This window comes from Lithobates pipiens, unplaced genomic scaffold (assembly GCF_037356315.1).
Source record: "Lithobates pipiens isolate NorthernLeopardFrog02 unplaced genomic scaffold, aLitPip1_a1.2 Scaffold_8, whole genome shotgun sequence".
In the NCBI taxonomy this organism is placed as follows: Eukaryota; Metazoa; Chordata; class Amphibia; order Anura; family Ranidae; genus Lithobates; species Lithobates pipiens.
Genome location: NW_027507903.1, coordinates 600,482,301 through 600,499,259, shown reverse-complemented (window position 1 = coordinate 600,499,259; position 16,959 = coordinate 600,482,301). Strand labels below are relative to the sequence as shown.

The 16,959-nt window shown below is 44.6% G+C and overlaps 1 protein-coding gene across 2 annotated transcripts in view; it reads right to left on the bottom strand.

Moving 5' to 3' along the window:
- Nucleotides 1-16,959, bottom strand: part of LOC143961282 (uncharacterized) — a 48,332-nt gene that overhangs the window by 14,758 nt on the left and 16,615 nt on the right. For both annotated transcript variants that reach the window (XM_077470534.1, XM_077470533.1), the window contains 3 exons: nucleotides 13,924-13,986; nucleotides 13,662-13,824; nucleotides 6,160-6,324 (listed from right to left, as the gene is read on the bottom strand). In XM_077470534.1, coding sequence (XP_077326660.1) covers nucleotides 6,160-6,324; nucleotides 13,662-13,824; nucleotides 13,924-13,986 — 391 coding nt within the window. The remainder of the gene's footprint in view (nucleotides 1-6,159; nucleotides 6,325-13,661; nucleotides 13,825-13,923; nucleotides 13,987-16,959) is intronic.

Sequence of the window (16,959 nt, the reverse complement as noted above, 5' to 3'; positions counted from 1 at the left end):
AGTTGTTATTTAATTTTGCCGGGCCTGGGTTTATATGGAATGGCAGGTAGGTTTGGTAGAGGGACCTGTCATTCCACATCCCCCGATCCAGTTCTGGGTTTGGGATCAGGTGAGCTTTGATCCTAATTAGCCTGGGAAGCTAAAGGCTCTGCAGGGTCTGCAGGTGATTGCTCTCAGCCAGGGAATGAACAATCTGTGTGTTGAAGGAAGCTGCAAGCACAGCCACTGCTGGAGCTAAAACTCACCCTGCGATATCCAGGCGAAAGACGCTGTGTTTGTAAGTGTCAGATAGGTGAGCAGAACCTGTTAGTAAGCGCCCAGCCGGGCTAGGACTTTTATTTTTGTTGTACTTAGAAAGCACGGTGTTGCTGTATATTTTGTTTGCTGGACTGTTTGTACCACGAATAAACGCCAAGATCTGCTTTATAAATTCCAAGTCTGCTGTGAACTGTGTCCAAACACACCCTACCCCGGGAAGATCCCTTACAATTGGTGGAGGTAGCGGGCAACACGGTTGCTAGGGGCAACGGTGTGGACAGACTTGGCTACAGCTGCTTATGTCTTGGGTGAAAGCTGCAACTACACTCCAAGAACAGTCCAGCAACATGGAGGAGATGCTGAAGCAGTTTATGCAAGTGAGTTTGCAACAACAGCAACGACATGAACAGTCCATGGCTGCACAACAACAACTTATCGAGCACCTGATAGCAATTCGAGAGGCGCCTGTGGTTGCTAATCCACCCACAGTGATGGGAGCCGCTCCAGAGATTTTTTTTGGGAGAAGGACTGTGCAGAAAGCGCTGCAAAAGATGACTGCTGAGGACGATGTTGAGGCCTTTCTAACAGTATTTGAGCGCGTGGCTGAGCGAGAGAAGTTACCAGCCGCTGAGTGGGCAGAGGTAATTGCGCCCTATTTAACAGGTGAACCCCAAAAGGCCTACTATGACCTCAGTGAGCAAGAGGTTAAGGACTATACTCGGCTAAAAGAGGAGATACTTGCCCGACTAGGAGTTACTACTGCAGTCCGTGCCCGGAGGGTACGCAACTGGAGCTACAGTCTGGACAAATCAGCGAGGTCCCAGATGTATGACCTAATCCATTTGGCAAGAAAGTGGTTGGAGCCAGACACTTCTACTCCTGCACAAATCCTAGAGAAGGTCGTGATGGATCGCTACCTCCGAGCACTTCCTACTGACCTGCAACGCTGGGTGGGACAAGGTGATCCTAAGAATGCAAACGAACTTGTCAACCTTGTGGAGAGGTTCCAGGCGACTGAGGACTACCTCCGTGATGTTCCTGCAGCATCTTCACCTCCCCGGAGCGCCAGATCTGTGCCGTCAGCTGGTAAGAGACTTCCATCTATTAGGGGAGTGTGGAGGGGTGCTGATGGAGGGAAAAGGGCTCAAGTGGTGTCTCAGGGACAAAAGACTGGTGATGGTCCCGGGTGGCTAAGGGGCTCTGAAAAGGACTCCTTGCCAAAGAGACCAGGCCCTATCCAGTGTTGGAGATGCCATGAGGCGGGACACGTGTCGGCCCATTGCCCTCTTACCTCTGAACCCATGGAATGTGACGCTAGCCGGCGTCAGTCGCTATTTGCGGAACCATCTTGTGCTGCAGTTCCTGGACTAGAGACTGAACCGCAAATCTGCAACATCACAATCAATGACTTTCCTGTTAAAGCGTTAATGGACTCAGGAAGCCTTGTAACCTTGGTGCATGCTAGCCTGGTGACTGGGGACTTAGAGTCTAAAAAGCATATGAGCGTTGTGTGTATACATGGTGATACAAAAGTGTACCCTATAGTGCTGGCTAAAGTCGGGACTGAACAAGGCACAGTACAATATGAAGTGGGTGTGGTTAAAAACCTCATGCATAATGTAATATTGGGGCGCGATTTTCCTTTATTCTGGGCTCTCTGGGAAAAAAGAAAAATCCCCAAAAGGAGTGAGGATACCTCTAAGGTGGTTGCCTTGTCCCCTGTGAATGATAAAAGTGTACAGGATGAAAATGATTGTTTTCCTTTGCAGGTCCTGGCTGGGGAGGAGGAGGCTCCTCCCACTGAGCAAAATATACTAGACTTAGAGGTGTCTAGCGATAATTTTGGGGCTGCACAATTACAGGACCCCACTCTCAAAAATGCGAGAGAGCAGGTTGCTGTTATGAACGGGGTACCTCAGGAACCAGATGCTGAAAAAAGATTTCCACATTTTTCGGTGACTAATGATCTTTTCTATAGAGTCAATAAGGTTAAGGATGAGATTGTGGAACAGCTTCTGGTACCTAAGCCGTACCGGCGTCAGGTGCTTGACATGGCACATAACCATGTTCTTGGGGGACACTTGGGGACTGACAAAACGCGAGAGAGGGTTCTCCAGAGGTTTTTTTGGCCGGCCATAAATGATGACATTAAAAAATACTGTGAGTCGTGCCCCACATGTCAGGTTAGTGCCCCAGTGTCACATTTTCGCAGTCCTTTGGTTTCGCTCCCTATTATAGAGGTGCCTTTTGAGCGTATTGCCATGGATTTAGTGGGTCCCATTGTAAAGTCAGCTAGAGGACACCAGTATATTTTGGTAGTCCTGGATTATGCGACCCGCTATCCTGAGGCTGTACCCTTAAGAAACACTGCATCTAAAACAATTGCACGTGAGTTGTTTTATATGTTCTCTAGGACTGGGATCCCCAAAGAAATCCTAACTGACCAAGGTACGCCATTTATGTCGAAAGTAATGAAGGAATTATGCAGACTATTTAAAATCTCACACATCCGTACCTCTGTATACCACCCCCAGACGGACGGATTGGTGGAGAGATTTAATAAAACTTTGAAACATATGTTGAAGAAAGTGGTGGCAAAAGATGGTCGTGACTGGGATCATTTATTACCCTACCTCATGTTTGCTATTAGGGAAGTGCCCCAAGCGTCCACAGGGTTCTCACCATTCGAGTTGGTCTATGGTCATCACCCTAGGGGTCTACTAGACATTGCAAAAGAGACATGGGAGAATGAGTCCACCCCATACAAGAGTGTTATTGAGCATGTAGCACAAATGCAGGACCGTATAGCCACTGTAATGCCCCTGGTAAGGGAACACCTCCAGAGGGCTCAAGAGGCCCAAAGTAGAATTTACAACCGGTCCGCAAGAATCAGGACATTCAACCCAGGCGATAGGGTCCTTATACTAGTCCCCACTGTTGAGAGTAAATTCTTGGCGAAGTGGCAAGGTCCCTATGAAATTGTAGAAAAGGTCAGTGAGGTGAACTACAAGGTGCACCAACCAGGTAGAAGGAAGCCTTTCCAAGTTTATCACATAAACTTGATCAAGCCCTGGAAAGACAGGGAATCCTTGGTGGCGACAAATACTGTTAATAATTTGTCACCACCAATCCCTCCAGTCAAGGTAGGTGATACTCTATCAGTGTCACAGAAACAGGAGGCTCAGGAATTTTTACAGAAAAACAAAAACAAGTTCTCTGACCTCCCAGGGCGTACCCACCTCATCCATCATCACATTGAAACTGAGCCTAGAAGCAGAGTAAACCTTAAGCCCTATAGGATACCGGAGGCACGTAGGGAAGCCGTATCTGCCGAGGTAAAACGTATGCTTGCTCTGGGGGTAATTGAGGTGTCACAGAGTGAATGGTCCAGCCCAATTGTGCTAATCCCAAAGCCCAATGGAACTTGGAGGTTCTGTAACGATTTCAGAAAGTTGAATGAGATCTCCAAGTTCGATGCGTATCCTATGCCCAGGGTAGATGAGTTGATTGAGAAGTTGGGTAACGCCAGGTACATAACCACCCTCGATCTCACAAAGGGCTACTGGCAGATTCCACTTTCTGGTGAGGCTAAAGAGAAAACTGCATTCTCCACCCCTGATGGGCTATTCCAGTATGTAGTGATGCCATTCGGGTTACATGGAGCGCCTGCAACTTTCCAGAGGTTGATGGACTTGATTCTGCAACCACATCGTGATTACTCAGCTGCCTACCTCGATGATGTGGTCATTTTTAGCCCTGATTGGGAAAGTCACCTCTGTAAGGTACAGGCCGTGTTGGATGCCATAAGTGATGCGGGGTTGACCATAAATGCCGAGAAGTGTGCTCTAGCCCTAGAAGAGGCCAAATATCTAGGCTACATTATTGGGAGAGGGTTGATTAAGCCACAGCTAAATAAAATTGAGGCAATACAGAATTGGCCTAGACCCCTGACAAGGAAACAGGTTAGAGCTTTCCTGGGTATTACGGGGTATTACCGTAGATTTGTGCCGAACTTTGCCTCAGTTGCTGCTCCACTAACTGACTTGACAAAGGGCGGAAAGACAGCAATGGTCACGTGGACCCCAGAGGCCGAGAAGGCTTTCCAAAGCCTTAAGTCTGCCTTGTGCCAACCACCTGTCTTAGTTACCCCCGATTTCAGGCGAGAATTTCTGGTCCAGACAGATGCCTCTAACACAGGCTTAGGTGCAGTACTCTCACAAGTAGTGAATGGTGAGGAGCATCCAGTGACGTACTTGAGTAGAAAACTAACCCCGGCCGAGAAAAATTATGCCATTGTGGAGCGAGAATGTTTGGCAGTAAAGTGGGCCCTAGAATCGTTAAAGTATTACTTGCTAGGCAGGAAATTCAAGTTGGTGACAGACCATGCCCCCCTAACATGGATGAAGTTAAACAAGGAGAGAAATGCAAGAGTGACTAGATGGTTTCTCTCCCTACAAAACTTTAATTTCACTGTGGAACACAGGCCAGGGAAATTACAGGCAAATGCTGACGCATTGTCAAGGGTAAGTTGTCTGTGGGGACAAAAGGCTCAGCCCTCCGGTCTGAAAAAGAGGGGGGGGATATGTAGACATGTCACTGGAGAAGTGATCGAGGGGGTGTACATCTCACCTAGGTTGCTACACAGTGTGAGATGGTAAATCCAGGATGGATCAGTTTCTCAGCAGCGATATGCTGCTGAGTTGTTATTTAATTTTGCCGGGCCTGGGTTTATATGGAATGGCAGGTAGGTTTGGTAGAGGGACCTGTCATTCCACATCCCCCGATCCAGTTCTGGGTTTGGGATCAGGTGAGCTTTGATCCTAATTAGCCTGGGAAGCTAAAGGCTCTGCAGGGTCTGCAGGTGTTTGCTCTCAGCCAGGGAATGAACAATCTGTGTGTTGAAGGAAGCTGCAAGCACAGCCACTGCTGGAGCTAAAACTCACCCTGCGATATCCAGGCGAAAGACGCTGTGTTTGTAAGTGTCAGATAGGTGAGCAGAACCTGTTAGTAAGCGCCCAGCCGGGCTAGGACTTTTATTTTTGTTGTACTTAGAAAGCACGGTGTTGCTGTATATTTTGTTTGCTGGACTGTTTGTACCACGAATAAACGCCAAGATCTGCTTTATAAATTCCAAGTCTGCTGTGAACTGTGTCCAAACACACCCTACCCCGGGAAGATCCCTTACAATATATATATATATATATATATATATATATATATATATATATATATATATATATATATATATATATAATGTGTGTGTGTGTGTGTATGTATTTTGTTAAATGCCATGGTTTACTACCCCTTTAAAGCTTAAACCAGGTTTAAATGGAACAGGGTTTACTGAAGTGCACAACACCATTAGGGAGTTTCTACTTCTGAATGGAGAATAATAAAAAGTCTTATAAAAAAAGAGAAAGACCCCAATAGAAACTTGAGAAAGGTTGTAGCCCTCACCAGTTTTGTGTCCCATTGGAGAAATGAGCTTGAGACGCTTCTGAGATCATTCAGAATTCATTGACAGGTGCATTTGACCTGTAGTCGAGCTCCTTCTGACCTTCATTTGAGCTTTTTTAAGTCACCTCAAACCCAAAGGTAAGATGGACTCCAAACTCATCCCAAACAGCAATAAAGTGTAAGAACATCTGAGAATTTGTTTTTTAGTGCCATCCATGCATTCCTGTTCCGGTGACAACAGTACCCCTCTATTGTCATGGGTGCCACAGGGACTAGTAGTAATGAAAAAATGTCCCTAATGGGTTCACAAATAGAAATGGGTACCCCACTCTATCCAAAGTTAGACTTTATTGTTATATGGGGGGGGGGACATGCTGTTTATACAGATATTGTTTGCAGGAAGAATCACAGAGTAGATGTACTATATATTGCTTATGGTCTCACCTGTCCTTCTTTGATTTTTTAGCTCTGTACAGGAGGAATAGTACAGTGCAAATCATGACGACCAAGACACCAATGGCTGCTCCCACACCACCATATAAAGCATCCTTATGAATTTTGCCTGTACAGTCTGGATTTGAGTACATATACTCGTCCGATGCCGGGCACCTGTAAAAAAAAGATGTAACAAGACTGTTAACCTCATTGGTGGACATACCTCCTTTATTAATGCCTTACAGCCCAATTCCAGGGAACATGAAAATTCTAAAAACAAATGAAAATACGGAGAACTATCCTAGTGCATGACCTTCATATGCAGTAACATTTATTAATGCATAAAAGCAAATATTACACTCTCAAATAGATGATGTAGCACCCTGTAGTGTGCTACTAGTGTCAGAGCAGGAAAATTTACATTCTGACTCGTGTTTAAAACCTACGAGTTTTAATCTGGGCCAGGGTTACTAAAGATTTTTTTTTTCTTTAAAAAATAACAAACATGTTATACTTACCTGCTCTGAGCAGTGGACTTGCACAGAGCAGCCCGTATCCTTCTCTTCTCGGGTCCCTCTTCGGTGCTCCTGGTCCCTCCCTCCTGTCGAATGCCCCCACAGCAAGCAACTTGCTGTTGGGGCACTCTTTAGAGCCTCAGCTCTGTGTGTCCATTGAGACAAGGAGCCGCGGTTCGGCCCCGCCCCCTCTCTCTCTTGATTAGCTAAATTAATTTGATTGGCAGAAACTGGAGCCAATGGTGCCACCGCTGTGTCCCAGCCAATCAGGAGGAAGAGTCACAGAAAGCCAATACCCTTGTGTACATGGCTGGATCGAGATGGGGCTCAGGTACGTTTTAGGGGGGCTGGGGGGCACTGCTGCACACAGAAGGTTTTTGACCTTATTGCATAGAATGCATTAAGATTAAAAAATAGAACTTCTGACTTTACAAAAACTGAGGGAGAGGCCATCATAACTACAACACATGCTGTGGGCTAAACTTACATCCCCTACCGGCAGCATTGTTGGTGAGCATTGACTTATTGCCATCTGCAGCATAGTTATTTTATTGCGTTTTTGTATGTTTCATACATTGATTGTATGTATTTTTCCTTTTTTTCCCCCAGTAGTTTGACCCACCCTGTTTTTGTTAATAAAGCTTCAAGGTTACATTTATGCCCCGTACATACGATCAGACATTCCAACAACAAAACGTGGATTTTTTCCAAAGGATGTTGGCTCAAACTTGTCTTGCATACACACGATCGCACAAATGTTGTCGGAAATTCCAATCGCCAAGAACGCGGTGATGTACAACACGTACGACGAACCAAGAAAAATTAAGTTTAATATCCAATGCGGCTCTTCTGCTTGATTCCGAGCATGCGTGGACTTTTGTGTGTCAGAATTGTGTACACACGCTCGGAATTTCCGACAACAAGTCTTGTTGTCGGAAAATTTGAGAACCAGCTCTCAAACAGTTGTTGTCGGAAATTCCGACAGCAAATGTCTGATGGAGCATACACACAGTTGGAATTTCCGACAACAAGCTCACATCGAACATTTGTTGTCGGAAGTTCCGATCGTCTGTATGCAGCATTCGTCTGACTTATTGCAGAAGGAGGATTTAGCCGCATGTCAAGTTACACTCAGGGAAACATGTAGCGAGTAGTATTGTTCAAGGAATGAAATGACCCTTTAGGGGATTACTGTCTGAGCCTAGGAACATCACATGTGATTAGTAGTCTCTTCTACAAATGTGGCTATGTGTTAGATAGCAGAAAGAAAGTAAAAAGGTTCCAATAGATGAAGATCCTTATCACATTCCAAGTGTGGCAGGCCGTAAGAAACCTGTGAGGGCATTACATGTATGCAACCAAATACTCAGTTTTGATTCTAATTGATGGAAACAGTTTACAATCAAGTTGTCTGTGTTGACTAGCTGAAGTTTTTTTTATAAACGAATAATCCTGTAGCTGGTGATCTGGATAAGAGAACACTAACAGACTTTTTGATAGCAAAGGTCCGACGGAACGAGTCCGTCGGACAATTCGATCGTGTGTGGGCTTCATCAGTCCTTTGCTTGCCAAAAATCCAGCGGACTTTAGAAATAGAACATGTTTTACATTTTGCCACCGAATCTCCGCCGGACTGAGAAATCCGTTAGTGTGTGCACTAGTTCGACAGACAAAAACTGACGCTAGGGCAGCTATTGGCTACTGGCTATGAACTTCCTTATTCTAGTCCAGTCGTACGTCATCACGTTCAAATCCGTCTGACTTTGGTGTGATTGTGTGTGGCCAAGTCCGTTCATTCGGAAAGTCAGTCGGAACTCCACCGAAAGTCTGTCAAACCTAGTCCCTCGAAAAGTCTGGTCGTGTGTACACGGCATAATTGGCTTCTGTGGTGTCACCTTGTAGGTGCTTCTTCTCTGACAATCCAGGGCTGCAGAGTTTTGCCCAGCAAGTGAACAATCCTAAAGGAGCATGCTTTCTTTGAGAATTCTATTATTGGTGAGTGTGGGAGAAATGTGTGTGTGTGTGTGGGGGGGGGGGGGGCAAGGGGGCACTTGCCCCCCGGTGGAGTAGTGATATGTGGAGAGGGAGTGCACTGGGAGCTTCAGTTGCTCCATTCTTCGGAACTGCTCTTGAACATTCTGCTCTCTCCTATCTTCAATAGTAGGCAATGGTGAACAGAAAAAAAGCAAACGTGCTGAGAACTCACCTTCATCTCAGTGCGGCATTGAGGGTAGACTGCCTTTCTTCCTGTCTTCCCTTCTCATGTGGCATCACATGATCAGAAATGAGAAGAAGGAGAAGCCAACTCCATTTCTGTTGGGCACCTCATTAAGAGAGGTGTGAACTGAAGGGTGGGGGGAAAACACAATCCTAGATCTTCCCTTCCTACTTCTCTGAACCCTCCAAGAGCCCCTTAGCTTCCCTCTCCCTTAGAGCCCTCCAGTTCCCTTTCCTCCCTCAGAGCCCCCTAGATCCCATTAGGGCCACGAACCCCACAGAGCCCACTACCCAGATCCCCTCCTGCACCCCACGTATATAGATAGCAAAGCAGTCCTCCTCAGACTGACACAGGGACAGGCACCACAAGAGAAGAACAAGTGGTTGTCAGCATCAGGATTACTAGTTTGGAATGGCTCTTGGACCTGCTGTGCCACAATGCATTGCCCTCTGATAGGTGCATTGTGCTATGTGGCTCAGTGCATGCTTTAAGACTTATCTTTTGAGCTTAGCCTACACTTGCTTTTGGGGAGGGGGGGGGGGGGTAAAAATAGTCCATTGAGTTGTGTTTTTACTTACAAGCTGCAAAGGCAGTGACGCTGGGGTATACACATGCTGCAGCTCCAATGCTTTGCACTCAGACTAGGCAAACAGTATCCCGCTGATGCATTTTGCAGTCAGTGAATGGGGCCGCACACCACCTACCTGCAAAACATGCAGTTGCAGCACAATGGTGCAGCCTTTTACTGATTAAAACAGGAGGATCACTCTTCAGAGGGCCACCCAACTAAGATAGATGGGTGAGCAGGGAGTCCAGGGCTGGGACAAGGGGTGGGCTGCCCCTGGCGCAATGGTTTATTGCAGGGGTAGGGGGCACCCTGACCCTAACTCTAAGGGAAAGGGGGGCGCAGTTTGGCATCTTTGCCCTGGGCGCTGGATGACCTTGTCCCGGCACTGAGGGAGTCATCTTAGTGTGCCATTATAAGTATAGTATGAACACAGACTTTGCAAGTGTGGCTTGAACTGCTTGAGTATTTCCATAGTGAATTGCAGAGTAAAAGCGGAATAAGAAGTGACATACGCAAGCCCTGAATCGGTAGTGTTATTGCACAGAGGTAATATACAGTACCTTAAAAAAGTATTCATATGCCTTGAAATTTTCCACATTTTGTCATGTTACAACCAAAAACATAAATGTATTTTTATTGGGATTTTATGTGATAGACCAACACAAAGTGGCACATAATTGTGAAGTGGAAGGAAAATGATAAAGGATCTTTAATTTTTTTAATAAATACATATCTTAAAAGTGTGGCATGCATTTGTATTCATACCTCTTTACTCTGATACCCCTAAATAAAATGCAGTGGAACCTTCAGAAGTCACCTAATTAGTAAATAGAGTCCACCTGTGTGTAATTGAATCTCAGTATAAATACAGATGTTCTGTGAAAACCCTCAGAGGTTAGTTAGAGAACCTTAGTGAACAAACAGCATCATGAAGGCCAAGGAACACACCAGACAGGCCAGGGATAAAGTTGTGGAGAGGTTTAAAGCAGGATTAGGTTATAAAAAAATATCCCAAGCATTGACCATCTCACAGAGCTCTGTTCAATCCATCACCTGAAAATGGAAAGAGTATGGCACAACTGCAAACCTAACAAGACATGACTGCCCACCTAAACTGACAGGCCGGGCAAGGAGAGCATTAATCAGAGAAGCAGCCAAGTGGCCCATGGTAACTCTGGAGAATCTGCAGAGATCCACAGCTCAGGTGGGAGAATCTGTCCACAGGACAACTATTAGTCGTGCACTCCACAAATCTGACCTTTATGGAAGAGTGGCAAGAAGAAAGCCATTGTTGAAAGAAAGCCATAAGAAGTCCTGTTTTCAGTTTGTGAGAAGCCATGTGGGGGACACAGAAAACATGTGGAAGAAGGTGCTCTGGTCAGATGACACTAAAATTGAACTTTTTGGCCTAAAACAAAAATTCTATGTGTGGTGGAAAACTAACACTGCACTTCACCCTGAACACACCATCCCCACTGTGAAACATGGTGGTGACAGTATCATGTCGTGGGGATGCTTTTCTTCAGCAGGGACAGTGAAGCTGGTCAGAGTTGATGGGAAGATGGAGGAAGCCAAATACTGTTAGTCTGCAAAAGACACCAACAGGAAAATGATCCTAAACATACAGCCAGAGCTACAATGGAATGGTTCAGATCAAAGCATATTTATGTGTTAGAATGGTCCAGTCAAATTCCAGACCTAAATCCAATTGAGAATCTGTGGCAAGATTTGAAAATTGCTGTTCAGACGCTCTCTATCCAATCTGACAGAGCTTGAGCTATTTTGCAAAGAAGAATGGGTAAAAATGTCACTCTCTAGATGTGCGAAGCTGGTAGAGACATCCCCAAAAAGACTTGCAGCTGTAATTGCAGGAAAGCTGGTTATACAAAGTATTGACTCAGGGGGGATGAATACAAATGTACCCCACAATTTTCACATATATGTAAAAAAAAAATGAAAACTATTTATAATTTTCCTTCCACTTCACAATTATGTGGCACTTTGTGTTGGTCTATCACATAAAATCCCAATAAAATACATTTACGTTTTTGGTTGTAACATGACAAAATGTGGAAAATTTCAAGGGGTGTGAATACTTTTTCAAAGCACTGTAAGTATACTGTATGTGTTCTGCCCACTTGCATGCATTTTTTAAATGTTGTACTGATTTGTATCAGGTTATTATTGTTCAGAAGTATGCTGACACCTAGAGGCAGTATTGGGCCACTATAACTTATTTACCATGTGATTTTGGGCTATCCTTCGGTTGCTGCCTCCTGTTTAGTGCTAGTTCCATCAGTCAGTGTTTGTACTTCAGAGACAGAGCTTAACAAAGTCAATGTCTTCTTACACTTCAAAAGATAGGAAAACATCCTCTGTACTGCAATTAGCTGAAGTAAAATTGCATTGCATTTAACTTCTGTGTCTTACAGAAGAGTTAAGCTGCCTTTGGATGGTGCCAAGTCAGCAGGTGACCATACTGTCTGGACAGACTGGGTCTAAGGAGGCATTTTAAAGCATAAAGCGGCATTTGAAGCAGAAGAGTATGCATTGTCTTACATGACACAAACCAAGAAATCCATTATTTGATCTAATGCCGCGTAAACACGATCAGACTTTCCGGCAGACCAGAGTCCAGCGGACAATTCGATCATACGTGGGCTCCAGCGGACTTTTTCTTCCCAAAAGTCCGGAGGACCTAGAAATAAGACTGGCTTCAAATTTGTCTGCCGGACTTGGCTTTTAGCAGACAATCCATTTGTCTGTGTGCTAGTCCAACAGACTAAAACCGACTCTAGGGCAGCTATTGGCTACTGACTATGAACTTCCTTATTCTACGTCATCACGTTCCAATCCATCGGACTTTTGGAGTGATCGTGTGTGGCCAAGTCCGTTCATTTGAAAGTCCTGCAGACCTCAGCTGCAAAGTCCGTCAAAGTCCGGGCGTGTGTACGTGGCATTAGTGTACCTACAACAAGTGCATATTAACCCCTTCCCACTGAGCGTACGCAGATGTGCATACTGGGCTTCCGGGGGGGTATACCGGGATGATGCCCGCACCTGCAGGCATCATCCAGGTACCGTTTTTTTAGAGCAGACGATTGGCTATGCAGCCATAACAACCGTAGCGGCCTCCTGCTGCCTCCCGCCGCTGTTACCGGTGCTCCCGCTTGATCGGGAGCACCAATTCACAATCTGATGCCTCCGGCTGCTGGGAAGGAACTGGAATGACGCCGTAATCAGCGTCATTCCAGTCACCTAATAGTAAACACGGAAGCGGCATCATGACGTCACTTCCCGTTTACTCGGCTGCCAATGGCGCCAGTTTTAAAAAAATATACAGTATTCAGAATCGCCGTTTTCGGCGATCTGAATACATTGAAGTGTAAAGGAGGGATCGGGGGGCTTTTAGATCCACGATTCCTCCATAAAGAGTACCTGTCACCACCTATTACTGTCACAAGGGATGTTTACATTCCATGTGACAGCAATAAAAGTGATCAACATTTTAATTTTTTTTTAAAAAACGATTTATTCACTTTAAAATAAATTTAAAAAAAAGAAAAAATTTTAAAGCGCCTGCCGTCCCCGCGAGCTTGCGAAGCAAAGAAAACGCATACGGAAGTCGCGTCCACATATGTAAACGGTGTTCAAATCACACATGTGAGGTATCGCCGTGATCGTCAGAGCGAGAGCAATAATTCTAGCACTAGACCTCCTCTGTTACGCTGGTAACCGTAAAAAAAAAATTAAAGTGTCGCCTATTGAGATTTTTAGGTACTGTACTTTGTCGTCATTCCACGAGTGCGTGCAATTATAAAGTGTGACATGTTTGGTATCTATTTATTCGGCGTAACATTATCTTTCACATTATGCTAAAAATTTGGGCTAATTTTGCTGTTTCATTTTCTTTAAATTCATGAAAGTGTCCCTTTCCCAAAAAGTTGCGTTTAAAACACAGCTGTGCAAATACCGTGTGACATAAAATATTGCAACAATCGCCGTTTTATTCTCCAGAGTCTCTGCTAAAAAAAAAAAAATATATATATATATATATATATATATATATATATATATATATATATATAATGTTTGGGGGTTCCAAGTAATTTTCTAGCAAAAAATATGGATTTTAACTTGTGAACACGAAATTCCAAAAATAGGCTTAGTCATGAAAGGGTTAAAATGAATTAGAGTAAAGGATACTCACAAGCAGAAGGGCCCCGTCCCTTTATCGATCTGGCAGTGTCCTTTATTACAGTTTTTAAAGTGAGAAGATTTTTCGTCACAGTGAGACACACAGATAGGATTCCCAGATTCAAAAGCTGCACTGAAAAAATCTTTAAAATCTTTAGCATTTTGCCTGCATTGCTCTGGTGAGACAAGAGATAGAACGTGTGTTTGTCTTACTATCGTATCTGGAACATCCTAGGACAAGTCACTGAAGAATATCACATAAACATTTCATTTACCTTCATGAGATATTGGTTCCGTTGCAGCTGTCACATTGAAATCGTCGGCAATACACATCTCGGCTATAAGACAGGAAAAAATAAGATCATGACATAAAGTTTCGCATTAAAAGCCATTTTTGTGTTGGCAGAAGATACAAAGCTACGTAACAAGTTCATTCCCTACAAAAGGGCTGTGATTTCCAGGATGACATATGTCAGTGGCGTCGCTAGGGGGTGGCTACTGGGGACCATAGCCCAGAGTCTCTTACCGGGTGCAGCGGTGCTGTGGCTGTGTGTAAATAGAAGTGATGTATCGATATTCACTAATTGCCGGGGGGAGGGGCTTCAGCCTCCAACCCACAACCCTCTTCTCTCATTGGCTCCAGCGGAGATGTCTTTTTGGAGCCAATTCTGAGTCCTGAGCAGCAGAGGAGCAAGCTGGATGATAAATGTCAAATGACAACTAGCGTACAGAATGGAGACTGAGCTGTCACAGGGCTGAGCGAGCGAGGGAGGAGGAGAGAGCAACCCTCGGAGCCTGTACATTGCCACTGCTTAGATAAGACACCCCTAGGGTTGCCACCTCATCCCTTTAAACCCGAACACATGAATTACACAGGTTCTGAGGCTAATTTAATGCAGATAAGGCACTAAGTGAGTTGAATTACCACCCTAATCAGCCACAGAACCTGTGTAATTCATATGTGTCCGATTTACAAGGGATGAGGTGGCAACCCTAGACACTCTTTGGGTCCATGGACAAGGGAGGAGCAGGTTTTGAGCATGCAGAGGAATGTCCAGAAAGGGGAAACTCCATCTCTACTTGACTTGTGTTTGTGTCGGCACCCGAGACCGGGGGAGGACAGAGCAAGCAGGAGAACACATTCATTGCTATCCATAAAGCAGTCACCAGAGCTCCCCCAAGGCAAGATAACAGGGCAGATGGCAGCATTCTTCTCCTCGCGCAATTTTGTTCTACCTTCCACACTGTACAAATTTGCAGGGCCGTCTTTAAGGTAGGGCAAAAGGGGCAGTTGCCCTGGGCCCTGTCATTGTTGTGGGGCCCAAAGCAGCTGCCTCATACTTGCCAACTATCCCAGTTTAAATTCCCTTGAAGTTTTAGTCCTGCTCTGTGTCCTGATATCTCAGTGTGAAGTGTTGGTACTAATGCTGCCCAGCTCTGCCCTATTGTTGTGTACAGATAACTCACCTGCAGACCCTGTATTACATGTAAATAACTGGCATTTATATGTAAATAGCGGCGTCATTACTAAGTAAATAGCTGCGGCCGGCAGCATTGATATGTAAATAAAAGTGGCATTCATATGTATATCATGCTCCCCTGCAGTGAGGAGATGATGTTCTGTAACCTCTAGCAACCAATCACTGAGCAGTATTACTGTACAGTAATCTCTAGCAACCAATTAACAAGTAGAAATCATTTGCTGTAACTTCTAGCAACTAATCAGTGAGATGTAATGTGTGCTGTAACCTCTTGCAACCAGTCAGTAAGCAGTAATGATATGCTGTAACCACTGGCAACCAATCACAATTGCTGCCTGATCTGATACAGTAAACTGATTTTAAGTCTAGCTGCTATTTATTGTATGTCTCAGAGCAGGTGGAGAGCGAAATTGCATGGGGGGGCCTCAAGAAATTTTTTGCCCGGGGTCCAATCAGTATTAAAGACGGCCCTGCAAATCTGTGCTGTACCTCGGCAGGACAGGTATGGTGAGCGTGAAAGTAAAATTCCTGAATATGTTAGGAATATATACTGGGACTTTTCCGGAGCTACATACATGCATTTTCACAAAATCATTCTTTTTTGTACGTAGAATATATCTCCAGCACCTAAAAGGTCCCAGTATATTTCTAATATATTCATGAATTTGAGCATTAACCATTTCAGCCCCGGAACGATTTATCCCCTAAATGACCAGGCCATTTTTGCGATACGGCACAGTGCCGCTTTAACTCACAACTGTGCGGTCGTGCGGCATTGTACGCAAACAAAATTGATGTCCTTTTCCCCCCAAAAATAGAGCTTTCTTTTGGTGGTATCTGATCACCTCTGCGGTTTTTATTTTTTGTGCTATAACCAAAAAAATACAGTCAATTTAAAAATAAACAATATTTTTTTTACTTCTTGCTATAATAAATATCCAAGAAAGATAATAATTCTTCATCAGTTTAGGCCAATATGTATTCTTCTACATATTTTTGGTAAAAAAATCGCAATAAGCCCTTGTACACACGGTCGGAGATTCCGACGGAATGTGTCTGATCGGACCGTTTTGTCGGATATTCCAACTGTGTGTAGTCTCCATTGGACTGTTTCCGTCTGAGTATTTGTTGGTAAAATTTTCCGAAAAAATGCTCTGATCGGACATACTCCGATCATGTGTAGAGAATTCCGATTGGACAAAGTGCCACGCATGCTCAGATCAAATTCCTACATCAAAGCTATTGGCTACTAGCCTGAACATAGTCCCGTCATAACGAAATAACGTCATCACGTTCTGAACGATCGGATTTTCCAACAACTTCGTCTGACAGTGTGTATACAACAGTTTCGGACAAAATCCGTCGGACAAAATCCGACGGATTTGGTTGTCGGAATCTCCGACCGTGTGTACAAGGGCTAAGAGTATATTGATTGGTTTGTGCAAAAGTTATAGCATCTACAAAATAGGGGATAGATTTATGGCGTTTTTTATAATATATTTTTTTTTTCACTAGTGATGGCAGTGATCTGAGATTTTTGGAGAGACTGCAACATTACGGCAGACAGATCAGACACTTTTGATGGAGTGTATGGAGGTGGGTAGAATGTGCAGGGGAGGAGTATGGAGTGTATGGAGGTGGGTAGAATGTGCAGGTGAGGAGTGCGGAGTGTATAGGTGGGTAGAATGTGCAGGTGAGGAGTGCGGAGTGTATAGGTGGGTAGACTGTGCAGGTGAGGAGTGTGGAGTGTATGGCGGTGGGTAGAACGTGCAGGTGAGGAGTACGGAGTGTATAGGTGGGTAGAATGTGCAAGTGAGGAGTACGGAGTGT